This window comes from Aquila chrysaetos, chromosome 6 (genome assembly GCF_900496995.4).
Source record: "Aquila chrysaetos chrysaetos chromosome 6, bAquChr1.4, whole genome shotgun sequence".
Classification (NCBI taxonomy): domain Eukaryota; kingdom Metazoa; phylum Chordata; class Aves; order Accipitriformes; family Accipitridae; genus Aquila; species Aquila chrysaetos.
Genome location: NC_044009.1, coordinates 53,557,046 through 53,573,582, shown reverse-complemented (window position 1 = coordinate 53,573,582; position 16,537 = coordinate 53,557,046). Strand labels below are relative to the sequence as shown.

Genomic DNA, 16,537 nt, shown 5'->3' with positions numbered 1-16,537 from the left:
ATTCGTATGAAATATTTCACTTTGCTCCTAAAATTATTGGGAATTTTGCTTGATGGCAAGAAGAGGCACCACAAGGTTAAAAAAACAGCGAGCGAGATCTTTACCAAATGACCAGTCCAGGTACATTGAAACGTGTGTGTTAAAACATGTTCTCCCGGTTGTCCTTTTGGGCATGGCAGAGCACCTAGAAGGACGTACGATGGACGGATGGATGTGGTTCCTGATGCTGTGGGAGGAGCAGCCGGTGGCTCTCCTGTGCCGGTGCCGTCACCGGGCACGAGCTGACCGGCGGAGCAGGGAGCGAGAGGGAAGGCAGCTCCTCCCCAGTGACCTGATGCCGCAAGGGACTGGGCAAGTAGGAGGAAAATGAAGTTATTGTGTAAGAAATACGATTAAAATCAGACATGCAAAAAAAGCAGGCGCCCTCACCCTGTGCTAGGGGTTAAATTTTACTTATCCCCCCGTCCCACCATGCTCATTGTTTTACTTACCCTGAGTTTCTGCCAAGATCGTGATGTGATCTATAGTGCTCTACAGTCCCAAAATGGACTTGTTTCCAGCATAACAGGAGACAGAGGTTTCTTTTTTTTAAATGATACTCATTTTAAAACCTCATTCTGCTTCTTTCACAATCTCCTATTAAAAAGCTGTTATCTTTTATGTGGGTGGGTGCTCCCGGCCACAGCCGGACACCCATCCCTGCGCCGCCTCCACCACCATTTATAGAGGCAGAGCCGTTATAAAAGGCATGCGGATCAGTTCTGAATTAATCTGTTGTGACAGCACATACCAGACTGTGCTGAACTTCCACAAGGTTGGCAGAGACAAAACCTAAAAGCCCTCGCCCCACGGTGCTGGCTGCCCCCCTTCCTCCCCTGCCTGTGCCCCGTGCTGCCCGCACCTCTGCCAGCCTTTTCTCTGGGAGCTGAGTGTCCAAGGCACGTGCAGCAATACTTTGTAAAGGTGCATAAAAGGTCTCTACTGAGAAAAATGAATGTAACTTGTACGTTTTTATTACTTCTCTGTTTTGATAGCAATAGCCCCGCTCTTCCCTTGCAAAGGTTCAAATGCCAACTAGGGTTAATTGTGACGAACTCTGGTTCCTTTGCACAGTTTTTGTCCAGCTGACTCAACAGAAAACGACAGCGTGTTTCAGACGAGTCCCATCGTGATGTCCAGCCTTCCTCGGACACAAATGCATGGCATTTACATTTCTCTTTGCTCCCAAACCCGCTTTGCTCCCTACCAAAACGCAAGCGCTCTGTTGAGGGCATTGCTTTGCCCTTGCTCTGCCATGTTTTCAGCTCCTACTCTCAGTCTGTGGCCTTCAGTTCTTGCTTCCCTGCCTGTGGCTGGAAAGTCACACACCGACACCATTATCCAAAGAAAGCATTCTTTTCCCGTCTTTGCCAAAAGGTAATCTGAGCAATGCGAGGGATGCTGAGCAAGTCGAAGAACGAACAAGTTGAATTCAGGCAAGTGTCTGAAGCAAGTAGTGCTTTAAGGACAAATTATTGCAGAGAGAAGCAGCCGTTCATGAGAATTGTTGTGTGTGGGAATGGAAAAATTAAGTAGATTTCTTTAATTGCCAAGCCTAATTCTTAACTCTCCTATGAGCACAACACATACCGAGTGCCCTGGTGATCTGCTAGAAGAGATTTATGTAACGCGCACCTAAACCACAGGTCACGTGGCTGGCTTTCCGCTCTCGTACTTTTTGATCGCGGAGGAGCGAGTGTGTTTTAGTTTCCTCAGCCATGCCGCAGCGTTTAGCAATACCCTTTTAAATGCCCTTCCACCGACATGGCTCTAAGAAGGCTCATTCAGCAGAACCATAACGCCAACTTCTTGGGCTTCGGTGCCGGCCCTTCCGAGGGGGAGCAGGCTCTGCCGATGGACAGCAGGAGGATCCAGCACCTGGCCAACACGGTGGGGACGCTGCCCCGCGGGCGCAAGCAGGTACGGGGTAGCTCCTGTGCTACGGGAGGCTGACGGCTCCTTTCTGCCCGGAGAGCCGCTCGCTGCCCGCGTTTGCAGGGGTGAGCAGAAACGGCCGAGTTTCTGCAAGCGACCGCACAGGTTCACTGCGGCTCCTGATTTCAGGGTGGTGGAAGGATTACTGCCGGGCGCCTTTAGCCTAGGCGGTTTGGGGATTGCAAGGAAATGTTCGCAGCACCGGCAGCGTGGGAAGCTCCCAAGAGGAGCGAGCAAAGAGGCGTTCTGCCTGTAGGGGCTTGGGCATATGAAGTGCCTTTGCAGCCGAGATCCTGCCCCAGCTGCGTTTCTTCTCCATTTACAGCAGCGCTGCGAGTCGAAAGAGGCTCTTGCTGTCTGGGTGTTCCTTTAAACTTGCATTTACTTCAGTATAGCGGCCTGGCTGGACTGTCCTTTGTTCTGCAATGGTGACAGAAAGCACCTACCATGAGTTATTTCCATCCGGATTTTGGAGTATTTTGCTACAACGGCTGGGGCTGGTTGGGCTGTCTCTCTGGCCTGGGCTTTCCCCCCAGCACGGCTCAGAACAGCACATTTCTGCTGTTTGCAACTGGATTCCCACAAAACTCTCTCTTGCTGTTGCTGTAAATTGCCCCCTGAACGATTCCAGCTTTGGTCTATTTGTCTAGTATGAAGAAGCCTAAATAGAAAATGTTTGAGACACATTATATTCTGAAATTATCATCAGAAAACTGGTACGTAATATCCGCGCACTTAAGGCTTGGCTTTGTTCAGTAACGGAAACGCACTTAATCCTTTTCTTTGTACAAGTGTGGGGAGATAAAGGAAAGCCAGAGCCAGACTAATCTGGGGAACGCTGCTGCTGGGTGGCATCCAGCTCCCGCGGCTGCGATGGAGCAGCCCTTTGTGTGGCAATTGCTGCCGGCGCAGGGGGAGGCTGATGGTAATGGCCGTGACGTGGCTGTATCTGTTCAAGATGAATTACAACATGGGCATCAGGCCTGAGGACCGCTCTGCACAGACCGTACCTAATGGTTGCATGCTGCAGGTGTACGCCTGCCATTAGCTCTTTCACCTGGTGTGTGGTTTATTATTATACGTGTGGTCTCTCCCTCCTCTCCTTTTCTCTCCCCAAGTAAACGCATGTTTATAAAGTAGGGTGTTTCTGTCAGTGGTCATGCTGTGGCATCATTTTGTACTGCTGAAGCCTGAGACATTTGGCTATACTGACTCCAAACACTTCAGTGATAATGTATTTCCTTATTCGTGGTTCATTTTTATGGGAAGAATCAATGTTTAACACTGATCCTGGCTTTTTCCAGAGACGTCTTCAGGCACAGGTCTACCTAGCCTGAAGCAGGGATCCTGGATGCTCGTTGCCATGACCATACATGCATCGGCTCAGAAATGCTATGCAGCCACCACAAGAAACTGCGGGGACAGCTGCCTGCACTTACCTTAATTTATCTGTGCTTTCTGCCTTTTTCCGACAGGTGTTAAGTTTATAAATGCCCACAGATTTTTAGGGGAAAAGTACAAAAGAAAGGTGAGGTCTTAGCGTAACAGAGACGTGATTTGGGCACTATATAGATGATAGTTACAGTGTTAATGGGTAATTTTGAAGGATCCCTGCTGTTGTAGAGATGCTCTGGTGCTGTGTGCCCGCCAGCCCCTCATCCTTCCACAGGAGCAGAAGTGCCTGTGCAGCCCCGAGGACGGAGCAGCCCAGCCGCAGCCCGTGGCACGGGACGGCCGCACACCGAGCCGTGGCCCTGCCTGGCCCCCGACTCCCCACGATCCCCGCGATCGAGCAAGGTGACCCCCAAAGAAGGAATATTCCTTCTCTTATTTGAAAACACAGGGCTGCCACATACATTTGTTTGTTTTTTTTAATTATGCAAAATAAGACAAGAGGATTGTGGACATTGCAAGGACCAGTGGGAGGTCCATCTCTGATGTCCTGTTGGATGCAGGGGTTTTCTTGAGCGGTCATGCCTCTTGTCTTTCCCATTTCTACTGTCCTCAGAAATTACACCTCCAGCAGCTTGGGGAAGAGTTCCCTGCCCCAAGCACTTTTGCCATCAGAAAATTTTCCTCGAGATTCAACTTGAATTTTTCTACTCATTCTCAGTTTTTTTCACAGCAACATCTATCACCCTAAATAGCACCCTCCTGCCGCAAGGTCTTCCGACAGGTATTGCTACAGGGGTCTCCCAGCCAAGTTACTTCTGATTCCAGACCTCTCTCCCCCTCCGAAGTGGGTGTTTGTGAGTTTATGAAAGCTAATTGTGAAGATGTCAAATTATCACACCTGCGCAAAAAAGGCTCATTTTGCTTCATTTTATATTGGCTGGTGGTAGCTCAGCTCTCAATTTTAACTTATTGCAGGGAAGATTGGATAGCTAGCGGGTGGCCAATTTTTTCTAATAAAGTTGGAACAGGTACTGCATTACTGTCTCCCAGCGAGGATGCCCAGACATTTTTCTGGAGGTAAACAACTGAAACAATATTCTGATGTTCTAAGAGTACCCGTGGTTTTATTTTTTTATTTTGGAAATACTCAATTTTATATTTAAAAGGTTTGGAAAAATGAAAAAGCTGAGCTATAACTGGTTTCCCAGGGCTTAATTTCCAACATAATAAAAATAAACATGAATTCCTTCAACAACCGCCTCTTGCAGGTTAATGCAATCCTTCACACCAGAATGTGTCACAGTTGGTACTTGGTCTTGCAGCAATGCCAGTTAAACATTCTCTGTGGGCGTTGATATCAGACCTGTTACTGTGTAAAATTACTCTCTAGCTCACTTGGAAAGGAACTGTAGGGTGGAGGAAGACTTCTTGGGCAGGAGGGAGCACCTTTTCCAAGCTTTGCAGGGAGCGCTCAGCGCGCCTGGAGGTCGTTGCAGTTGGCTGCTGACTCTCTGCCTGTGCCCGGCTGAGCTCGCCGTCAGCATCTAATAGGTGGCTTTGAACATGATGATGACTTCTCTTGCGTTCTGGACCTAGCTGCTCTTCCTGCTGATCTGAAAGTTTAAGTTCTCATTTCACTGAGGGAGAGGCTGCGTTGGTGCAAGCTGGTGGTGGGATGCCACCAGCTAGTTTTAGTTTTTCTCTAAACTGCAGATTTTAGCCGTGTGCCTCAAAGAACCATAAACCTACTGACCCTTTTCCACTCCCATTTCTGGTTACAGCTTGCCTTGGCCAGATCCAGCTCCTTGGGCGACTCCTCCAGGCCCCAAAGGTATGAAGATACTCTTCTACAATCACTGTTATTTACTTATTCTGCATGAAACGTGTCCTGGGAATCTTCCTGTTTAGCAGCCCTAGTAGTATAAAGGTGCAAGGCAGAGAGTGGTACCCAGCACCTGGGATGTGAGGGTGAAATTGTGAAATTTAGTTTGAGTAAGGAAAAAACAAGCACTACCGCTGCAATGTCTGTGGGAAGGCTTGCTGACACCCTGCTAGCACAGGGAGGGGCAATGATGGGGACAAGATTGTTTTGGTTAGAAATAGAGTGCACAAAGCGTGGCAGCCCGGCATTCATGAGGAATTCTGTGTATTCTTGTTACAGACACCTTGTTGCTATATTAAAAGAAGATAAAGAGACGTTTGGGTTTGAAATCCAGGTAAGACTTAAATGACAAGTCGATTGATTTAAAAATAAAATATGGTGCAAATTCTTAAGTGTCTCATCCTCAAATTTAGGTTAAGACAGCATAGAGCAGAAAATGGTATCTGTCAGTTCCTCGTGAAATTTGAAGAGCTTACAGTAATGATACAGAGCTAGGATGCATTTCCAAGGATTTTTTTCATAGTGAAGGTCACAGATGAGAATTTCCTGCCTTCTCACAGGTCAGACCATTGAATGTAGGAGAAATCTCATCCAAATCCAAATATGAGGCAATGGCAATGCCTTCTTACCTCCATAAGTGAATAATTTTGGGGAGAATTGCATACGAGAATGTTTTCATATAAAAAGAGAGAGATCAAAAAACTCTCTCTAAAAAATGCCTTATACTAGCATTTTACTATGTCCTTTAACATATACAGAGACATATGTGTTTTTGAAGTGGATGTACAGTATTGGCATGTTTTTTTAATAAATAACTGCTAAGCTTGACTTTTATGGGGGCTAAATCATATAGGAAGAAATTCTGTTAGATGTAGACGTCAGTAAATCATCACATAGGAAAACCAGAATCTTATCAGGAGTACCACTAATGGGGGATTTTTGTTCTGTAGATTTTTGTGAGAAAGGTAACTTTAGATCAGTAGGCCTGCTAAAATCCTGGTTATAAATAAAAAATAATCCCAGGAATAAAAGGATGTAGTTTTGGGAACAGCAGGTTGTGGCAATACCGCAGAGCTCTGCCTGCCGGCGGGACCTGCAGGCAGGAGCCTGTTTTGTGAGCCTGTGCCGGCGAGACCCTCCCACGTCACCCCTCTGTTTCAATTCCTGCAGCGGCAGGGCATCTTCAAAGTGCTTGCCTCTATCTGTGCACAAAGGGAAAATACTATTTTCAGTGAAATTAGTGTGTTAGGAAAAGCTTAACTTTTTCAAATTTGAATCTGTGGCTAATGAGCGGGTAAGCGTTCAGCTCGTGAACAGGGGAGAGCTTTCAGTAGGAAGGATAATTGAGTCAATTATTGGGCTTTTGTATAAATTGTCAGGGCAGATTTTCATTATATGTGACATTCTGATTGAAAATAATTGTTCTTGGCACATTTTCTTCCTGAACGTACATTCAGCGTAAGCACTTCACTAGAAAGTCCAGGCTGTGGAAAGGCAGCATCTGTCTGATACTAAGAACAAGCCATTATTTAGAAGCTGTAATTTCACTACTACAAGTTAAATTTAGGCAAACCAGAATAAGATGATGTGAAACTCTAGGTCTACCATCTGCAGGGAGCTCATGAGAACTGCAGTGATGGCTGAACGCCAGAGCTTCTCGCATGTTACCTCTTCTTCTCCTACTTCTACACTGGCGGACCAGAGCCCAGGGGTGAGACGGCCGCCGTGCGGCTCCCAAAGTCCCTAGGTGTTTGCAGAGCAGACGCTCTGGTAGCATGTCTCTCCTCTCACTGCAGCCACCTAAAAGTGTGGTGGCTTTTTTTGGAGGTCCCCTCCAAAACCATGGCCCAGCCATCTTCTGCAGTCTGTGAGGACAAGGCACACGAGAGGGAAGTCCACCCTCCTGGTTGGAGTGCTTCTCTTGGGGCCATCCGTCACACCTGGGAGATGTCCGCCTCTCCCAGTGGCTCTGGTGGGGACGTTGAGACACCTCGGTCCAGATGGCTCCGGTTAGGTGTGACGAATCCCATCCTGCTTGAGCTCGTATTGCTCAAGTTGACCCAATCTTTCAGGTTGGTAGGTGAGACGTACCACTCTGAAACAGGTCAAAAAAAAAAAAAAAAGGCAAGCGTGACCTGCAGTGGCATGTCCTCCAAGACCCTCATGTTTCACTTGGCGCTCTTAGTTTAGCCAAAAGTTTTACTGTTGGTCTAAGGGCTGAAATCACCACGTTGGTGTGATTTGGCCAGACAAGCTCTGAACTCACCCGGTCTTCATCCCTACTTGTTCCACGCTGACTGAGAAATTTGGGAATCTAACATGAGTTCTTATATCTGGGTTAGATGTGGCTGTCATAGGTTTTCAGGAAGTTCAGCTTCAGTCTTAAGTTTTGGTAGGAAGATGTGGCTGAATACTGATATTTGCATGTAACCAAGAAGACATTTCCTGTCATTGCAAGACCTGGTCAGGTTGCATCGCTTACTTTTGCATTTTTCCAAATACATGTCAGCACTGATAATCACATATGCATTTATACTTAGAATTACTTAATGTATATTTATATGTATAATAAAAGCACTTTTGAGGGCACGTGGGGACATGTGTGGATAATGACTTTAAGAGGCCAAAAGAGCAAAAGTAGGTTCAAGTCTTGTTGCTTTTCAGTTCTTATTGCGAACCGATCTATCTGGCAGCACCAGCTGACTTCATGCGGCATTCACAATGAGTCAGAGTCAATCACTTGAAAAGCCCAAGTCACACCCTGCCATGCTGTGACTGGGAACATGAAATACTCTTCCAGAAAGCAATCCGCATCCATGCTAACAGATATTCTTGACTCAAGCTCCCGAGTTTTTGATCATAAATAACCAACTTGCTTTAAAACTAGTTTTTTGTAAAAACAAGGTACAGGCATCTGTCAGGTGTCTGCTGTTCTTTGTCATAAGAATGTAATTTCTAATTGTTAGGTTATAACATTTTGGTGTTCTCACTTGCATGATAATATACCCTGCTCATCACAGCCTTCTCATTTAAAAAATGTGTAAAAAGACTATTAATTTTTAAATTGTTTTCATGGCCTTACTATTGGTAACACTGTCACTTTGGTATTAACAGACTATTAGATTTCCGCACCAAAATGATTACTCCCTGGAGGTGTGCACTTGTGTCTGCAAAATTCAAGAAGAAAGTCCTGCCCATCTTTCCGGCCTTCAAACTGGTAACTGTTCATGTTTTTTCCTGCTGTGGGTGGCCTCGTCTTGCTTTTCTCCCAATTACTTTTATTGCAGACCGTGTGGAAGGCGTGCCTGTGCTGCAGATGCTAATTTTCGCCTCCGTGTATCTCTAACAGGCGATATCCTCGCCAGTATCAACGGCGTGAACACGGACGGTTTTAATCACAAGCAAATAGTAGACCTGATAAAGTCTTCAGGGAACTATTTAAGGTACGCGTCCCTCCTTCAGGTGGTTCTCAGCTTAATAGTCTCTCTCGCTGGACGCCAAGAAAGCTTCTCGCGCTACCCTGCAGCCCTGCGCTGTCCCAGGGGCAGAAATCCCGTGGGTTTGGTTGTGGAGACCCGCGCTCTTACTGCCGGCGAGGGCTTCGGAGGGAGACAGGAGCTCGGGGAAGGCGTCCTGGTGCTGTTCCCCCGCTCCTTTCTCTCCTGCCCCGCGTTTGCTCGTCTCGCACCAGCACCGCCGCCGCGGAGGACGGCCGCGGAGGAGAGGGTTCGGCCGGGGGGGGGGGTCCCCGTCCCCGCTCCCCCGGGACCCCGCGCGCCGCGGTGCGGGGCGACGTGCGGTCCGGCAGCCCCGGCCAGCGCTCGGTGCTCCTCGCCGCTTCGGTGCCAACATCCCCTTCTTCACAGGTTGGAGATTGTCAACGGGGCCATGTTTCTGCGGAAAATGGAGCTCGAGACCAAGCTGCAGTTACTGAAGGTAATAGAATTAATTAGTTAAGCCGCTGTCGGATGCGGAGGGCTGTTGTGGATTCATTGCTTAATGGGGGCAGGTGGGTGTCCGTGGGGCTGGGTGTCCTGGCGGGGGGCACATACCTGTGTGTGCCCTGCCACCAGCACCCCCAGCCGTGGTCCCTGTAGTATTTTCTCTATAATTCTATTGTATTATTTTCCTCATTTTTTTTGGTAATATTTTCCCCCACAGTAATTTCTGTAACTCTCTAAATATCTCAATTTCTGTCTGTGTCGAAGCTGTGCCCAGCTGGTAGGCAGTCCTCCCCTGTAAAAACAGAACAGCGTATTTTAACGTACTCTGTATTTGGCAAAAAGGGAAGGCAGGCTTTCACAAGCAGAGCTCAGGCTCATTAGGGCCACCACGCTGATGGCACCTCTGACTTGTAGAACTTTGTTCCCCTAGTCGAGCCCGAGGCAGCCGGGCCGGCAGCAGGTTTTTGGGTGCCGGCACCCTGGTGTGCTTCTCCACTCGCCCCGCTGCAGCTGCAGTGCTGCAAGCGCTGCAAGGGCCAGGGCTTTCCAAAGCTGGGACTCAATCGACCTGAGTGAGGGGTTTTTCCTTATGGCAACTCTATGCCAAAACCCTCTGCACAGGAGTATGGTACTTCAAAAAGTGCATTAAAAATTCATCTGGCTAGAATAAACCTCATGCCAAATGGGTTAGGCTTGCCAGAGCTGAGCAGCAGGGACAGGGTTTGCCATATGTGCCATTGCCTATAAAATATAAGTCCTGCCATGGGGGCGATTTCATGTTTAGTATTTAGCATGTTTAAAACAATGTTTATTTAATTTGGTTTGCGCTGCATTTATGAGAGTACAGCACAGGGCATTGTAATTGCTGCATGACACTGATGCTGTCGATGATGTAAATGGTACCCGTGGGGGCTGGTCGGTGAGGAAAGGAGGGGTTCCTCCCAACCTCCACTGGCGGCTGGGAGGTGCTGAGGGCAGTGCCTGGCTGTACGGGAGATATCTTGGTCACCATCCCTTCAGCCTAGAAGATGGGCAGGGGTGAGCAGACCAGGGTGAGAACTCCATGAGCTCAGTTTCCCTCCGAGGCTCACTAAACTGACAGGAGCTGTGGAGGATGCTTTTGGACATAGCTGGGATGGTTTTAGGCATCGCTCCGCCGCAGCCAGCTGCTATTTTCTCTCTGAAGGAGGTAAAACTGACCAACGGAATGTGAGGGGCTCTTGGCTCTTGGCTGGTGGGAACAGCCAGGGGAGCCATCCTGGAGGCAGCGCTGGTGTTCCCTGAGGGGCTGGGGCTGGGACAAACACCTGCATGGTCCAGAGTGGTCCAGCGGGGTGGGAGGCATTGGGAGACCAATGCGAGTGCAGGGGCCACGCTGGCCTCGCATGGAGCTGTGCGGGACCACGTCCCTGGTGCCCGAGGCTGGCGGGAGCTGGGGTGGTGGTTGGGGATGCTGAGACCGCCTGGCTAGTCCAGACATGGCAAGAAACGAGCCAAACCCCAGAGCCGGAGAGTTCATTGTGTTAATGAGCATACAGCAGCAGGATGCTTCCATCCTGGCCACAATCAGTGCTCTATGGCAAGCCGTTCAGTGTGGTCCCTGAGAAATCTGGATGAAATAACCGCTAAAGTCATCAGAAATGGGCCACCCCCCCACCCCTTTCCAGGGAAATTATAAAGCCAGAATCTCAAAATCTGCTGTGAAAGGTTCAGTTTCAAGAGCAGAGTCTTCAGATAACAGCTGTTTCCCAGAAGTGCCAAACCTCTGCAACGAGCATCATTACAGAGTAAAATATGGGTGTGTGCCTGGCCCTGCGCTCTCATGCCGCTGTGGCTGCAGTGGAAAGAACCTAATTCTGTTTATAACTCTGATGCCTTACTGAAGGGTGTGCTCAGTCGCTGCAAAACCCTGTAACCACAGTGAGACGGCAACGTGCCTGCGAGTGCTAAACATCACAGGTTTGGCCGTGCAGTTGCACAAGCGCGTCCTGCCCTCGGGATGCAGCAGCCAGCAGAGCAGCCCGCGCGAGGCACTGCAGCCGGGACACGCACCCCGCTGCGCCCACCGCCGCCGTGCCGGTGGAACGGGCACCCAGCCGCGAGCGGATACCTGCCGCGTGCATCAGTTATCCCGACAGTCCCGCTGCTATTACAGTTTAATCTGATGGGAGAAACCAGGACTAGGAAGTGGTTGCTCTTTTGGTTGGGTCTGGATGGGGAAAGCCTTTGGGCGACTCCCCAGCACCTCTTGCATACAATTTCCTAGGTTTAGCTGAATTATAAACTTCTAAAACCCGCCCTATTCAACATTGCATAGACAACATTGTAAGAGCAGACTTCTCTGGACTCATTCTCCTTAAAAGCTGTCATTGCTCCCGTTTTGCAGGTGAGCCTGTTCTAGAGTTGTAGGAATGGCAGCTGGGGGGAAGCTGGAGCCCCCCGTACCTCTGACTTGGCGAAGGCTGCTCAGCGCCTGCCAGACCTGATGCACCAGCGCTCTGTCTGCCACATCGTGTCCAAATCTGCTAGGAAGTGATTCAGTGAGAAGAGCAGCTGGGAAAAGGCTTGTTTCCCGGTGCCCTTGTAAATCGCTCCTGCTCAGTGCATTGAGGGACCCCTAGGAAAAGCCTCCCTGCCACCCCCTCCTCCTGCTGCTGGGGGACTGCCTGGCCTCTGTGGGGTGCCGGGGGCTTGCCGTGCCGGTGCTGCCCGCAGGGATCCCGGTGCCTCACCACCCTGCAGCCGGGCCGTGGTTTTCATTTGGTATTTCATTTTGTGGTTGATTTTTCCGAAATGTCGAAAAGAGGAAAAATGTGGATGCAATAACAGGATTGCCCACGCAAGCTTAGTCTGGTCAGTTTGGGTGCAGAAGTGTGTGATTTGCCAGCCTGCCTGGCTGCGTGTCTGAGGTGCACCGGGTTCATGCAGATTACTGGGCAAGTGCCTGCTGCAACTGCCTGCTCCAGGCAGAGGCTCACCTGTTTTGTTTGTTTTTTTTTTTTTAACTCAACTATGCAATAGTTTGGTTTTACACCACAAGCTGACCTGCACCAGCGGGAAAGAAAACTGTAGCTCAGCGTTGGATGGCGTGTAGCACTTAGAGGTTGTAAGGATGCGCAGGGCAGCGTGTGCTTAACACGGGGTCTGGGACGGTTAGCTGTGCCATCCCCACGCCGCGCTGCCGGACCCAGGAACGAGGAGCGGAGTGCCCGGAGTGCCTATTCCCGGCTGGCGGGCTCCGGAGCTGCGGAGGGCTGGAGGAGGGCAGCCTGCGGGCTGCTGAGGAGAGCTGGCATCGTCGTTGCTGGCTGAAGGGAGGCAGCACGCTCTCCAGATGTCAGGCTGCTGCTTTTCAAATCAGACGTGTACAGTACCCCAGCCGAAGCACCCAGGGCGTGAGTGGACTTGTGCTTTCCGGAAGAAATTTGCTAAACTCCGGGAAAATTGTCTCAGCAAAAAGAGGGACATACAAGTGCTTCCTGTAGGTGACCTGTACTTTCTAGATAGACTGTTTTCTTGACAAGTCTTCTATGCTTCTGCGAAAGTGTATGAGTGACAGAGCCCTCTTTCTCCTCCACAGCAAACTCTGCAGCAGAAATGGGTGGAGTTGCGCTCTCTGCTCTTACAGGAACAGCGCTTGCTGCACGGTACGTCCTCGTTTCCGGGTAGGAAACCGCAGTGCTGCTGAGTCCTCCTGCGGAAACGCTGCCTGATCAGAAAAAAGCAATTCTTTAATCTGATTTTCATTTGCTTTCTTTTTCTTCTGTTAATGAAGGCGTGGGGCTGGCCCTGGGAAAGCTTTTTTCCTGGGAGTGATGAATTTGGATGCTGCTTGACCAATGCAAACCGAAGGCTCCTTTGCATGAGTACTAGGAAAGGAGCTGATGTGGGTTGCAAAGTTTTTTTCCATTCTTATTTTGGACTTATCAGGGGAGAGTTTTGTTTGGTTGGTTTTTTTAGTGGGTTGCCCAGGGAGCAGCTTTGATTCTGCATGTGGGGGAAGGCAGGGGCAGAGAGCACCCCAAACCGGGAAAGAGCTTCCCCCGAGGGGAAGGGGCTGCTCCCTGCCCTGAGATGCCAAGGGTGTCCTGCCCTCCAGCCTTGAGCCGACGCCGGTAAATAATGCTCCCCTTTGGTTTCTGCTTCCAGGGGAGGTGAACGACAACGCTCTGCTGGGCGCGCTGGAGCTGGAAGAGTCCAGCTTGCCTGGTGGCTGCAGCACGCCGGGACCCCTCTTCCCGATGAAGCCTCGCTTCTCCAGCGAGAGCAGCTCCCGCAGCCGGCTGAGCTCGATGACCGTGGACAGCGAGGACAGCTTCTACCAGAGCGGAGCCTTCGAGGATTCGGCTGCAGAGAGCCTGAGCCGCCAGTCGAGCATGGATGATGACTGCTTCTTCCCCAGGGACGGGGACGGCGCTGCCGGGAGGTCCTCCCTGCGGAGGAACCGCAGCATCAGCCTGGCCAGCAGCGGGTCCATGTCCCCGCTCTGGGAGGGGAGCAGCTTCACCAGTAGTTTTGGGACCCTCCCACGGAAAAGCAGGAGATCCAGTGTCCGAAAGCATCTTTTGAAATTCATTCCAGGCCTTCACCGGGCGGTGGAAGAGGAAGAAAGTCGGGTCTGATGTCGCACGTGTCACCCTTGATGTCTGGGGCTCTGTCCGCGGGACAGCTCCGTGGCCTGGGACCAAGGGCAGCAGCTCACCCACAGGCACACAATGAGCGAAGCGTGGTGGCACTGCACGGCAGTCCTCCAGACAACAGTACTGATGCTATTTAAAAAGCTCTGGGTTGTTTAATTATTTCAGTTTTTAATCAGAGCACACGGTGGACCTCTTCCTTAATGTGAAAAATGACTAACTCTGAAATGTGAAGAACCTTTGCAGAACTTCCTCAGCATACTTTAGTGTTAATAACAGTTTTTAATTGAATGCAGAAGTGATAGCTATTTATTTCCTGTTACCGAAGTCATAGTCTTCCAAAGAAGGTCTTTAATAAAGCAAGTGCTTCTACTAAAACCAGTGACAGAGTCCCGTTAGAAAGAAGATGGAGCCCAGAGCGTACGACAGAGAGAGACCCTGGGCAGTAGCGTTTTGAAACGAAGGGCAGAGATTTACCTGTGGTTTGCGGTGGGTGATTTACATGGGTGTGCTGGAGCGGGCCGGGAGCACGCTTGCCAACTCCCCCGGCACGTGCATGGCCGTGGTCAGGATCCGTGCCGGCCGTTTCACTGCGTGGCTGCCTGCGCCAGTTCCCGCTGCCGGTGCAATGCCCCGAGCCGCTGCTGCTGCTCGAGGACGTGCACGCTCCGTATGTGTGTCAGAAAAAGAAAGGGTGAACTCCACAATCCACTTCCCAGTCTCCAAAGGAGGGATCGGTTCCCCTGGTGAGTCGTGATGACAGCATCGATAGACAGATTTACAAAGTAAACGCCGGCTGCCATCGCTTTCGCATCTCTTAGCAGTCATCGTATAAACCCTGCAGTAACCTGGTTTATCAGTTGTGACCTGACCAGCTGCAATCTCTGCCACTAGCCGATATCCCATGTCCTGCCAAACCTGTCCTATTCCAGGGGATTTGGAGTAGAAAGGACCCTCCTGAGCACGCGCACAGCCCCGGGCTCTTCTGCGGTGCCAGTGCACGGGAAGCCGTGGGCGCCCGTGCGCTCCTGCCCCGAGCAGCTCCATGTGTCCGGAGCAGGGTGCGCCGGTCACCACGCACCCGTGCGGGCTCCTGTGTCAAACGCAGGAGGAGCACGATGGAGAGCACCGGCAGCTTTTCTCTGCAGTGCCTGCCAGCCTCGCTAGAAACAGCGTTTTCTGAACGGTGTCAGCTCGGCAAGAGTCACCGGAGTGCTGGGGTCTCACCACACCCCCGGAATTTTACCAGGTTTGAGAAAATACTCGTCCTTTTACAATGATGTGACTATATAGCTCCGAGGAGGGCTGTGCCTGGGACCCGGTCCCTCTGCGGTCCTGGGGTCTGCGGGACATGCCCCTTGGGCTGGTGTTCCCGCAGCTCGTTGGCAGGAAGATCATTAACTGTTTGCATTTCTTCAGGAGCAGAGACTTCAGGCAGTAAGATTAACTTGATAGCTTATGCAAAGTGATTTAATAAATATGGGTGTAGATGTGATGAAAAAGAGAAATTTTATTTCCCTCTCAGGCAACACAGAAATAGGCTGTTTGTTTAGCCCAAGCAACCTGATTATGCTTTTCAAATACAACTGGAAGAAATTTAAATATAATTTAAATACCTTGTGTGACTCATTTGTCTTTTGACCAAGCAGAACATGTGGTTGTTTACCATTCAGATACTGCTGTGGCAGGATTTCCTGGTCTTTTCAGAAACCTCAGGCTAAACCCAATGGCTTCCCTCCGAGATGAACCCCAAATAAAAAACAACCTGTTCCCAATACTCCTCTAATTAATGAACGTTGCTAAGCCAGCAGAATCTGTACTGGCGTCTGTAATTTCTCTTCAAAGGATTAAGTAGATGGTAATATGGCAAGTCTCTGGGGGAGCTGGAGGGCAATCAGGAGAGCAGCTCACGAGGTTTTCTGCGTACGGGAATGATGTTCTGTCCATGCTGCTGAGCCGAACACCTGCAGTTCAGCCCGTGGGTCCCTCTGCCGTCAGCTCCTGCCCCGGCCCCTGGGCGCGGAGGTGGGCTTTGGTCTGACACCTGCACGGAGCCAAAGCTGATCTGTCACCCCAGGCTGGGGCAGCTCAGGTGCTGGTCTGGGCTCTGGAGCTCATTGCTAGACATCGAGTTTTTTGCCTGTGATTTGCTGTCTCAAGATAGGGTTTTACTTTTCTTTGCCAATAACACCAGCTGAAAGGAGAAAAAAAAAGTAGAGGTTATTACTATTTGGATAAACTGTGGAGTTCGAGGAAGATATATGGGTGTCTGAAAGCAACCGTGGGCACAATAACCAGAAAATCTGGTGAAGGTTGTTGTGGTGCCCCAAAGAGACCAAACAGCTCGAGCACTTCGAAAGGGACCTTAAACTCAGTCACAGGTTGCAGTTAGGACCCTTGGCTCCAGCTGCCAGACTGACAGCCGAGGGAAGAGCGGTGTCCATCACCAGCTCGCTTGCAGAAGCATGTGGATGTTTCCACCCCAGTCTAAGTCTGGCATGTTGCTGGACGTGGCTGTGGGTGGCCGGCGGTGCCTTCCTCCTCAGGAGTGGGAGCGCTCCTCTCTCTTCCTGGCTAAGGAGTATTTGGACCCATGACTGTGGCATGCATTTGTGTCAGAAGACAAAATATTCCTAGCCTGACGTGTCTGACCGGAGGGTTGAAGCTTTGCCCACCGGTGCTATGGACTCTTTCACTTGGGTGAA

General features: G+C 50.2%; 1 protein-coding gene across 1 annotated transcript; it reads left to right on the top strand.

Moving 5' to 3' along the window:
* The first annotated feature begins 1,433 nt into the window (after nucleotides 1-1,433).
* Nucleotides 1,434-15,445, top strand: LOC115342871 (cytohesin 1 interacting protein). Its single transcript, XM_030018061.2, has 8 exons — nucleotides 1,434-1,959; nucleotides 5,151-5,200; nucleotides 5,531-5,585; nucleotides 8,366-8,468; nucleotides 8,601-8,694; nucleotides 9,118-9,187; nucleotides 12,776-12,842; nucleotides 13,345-15,445. The coding sequence occupies exons 1-8, from the start codon at nucleotides 1,804-1,806 to the stop codon at nucleotides 13,815-13,817; spliced, it is 1,068 nt and encodes a 355-aa protein (XP_029873921.1). The 5' UTR covers nucleotides 1,434-1,803; the 3' UTR covers nucleotides 13,818-15,445.
* Nucleotides 15,446-16,537: the final 1,092 nt, after the last annotated feature.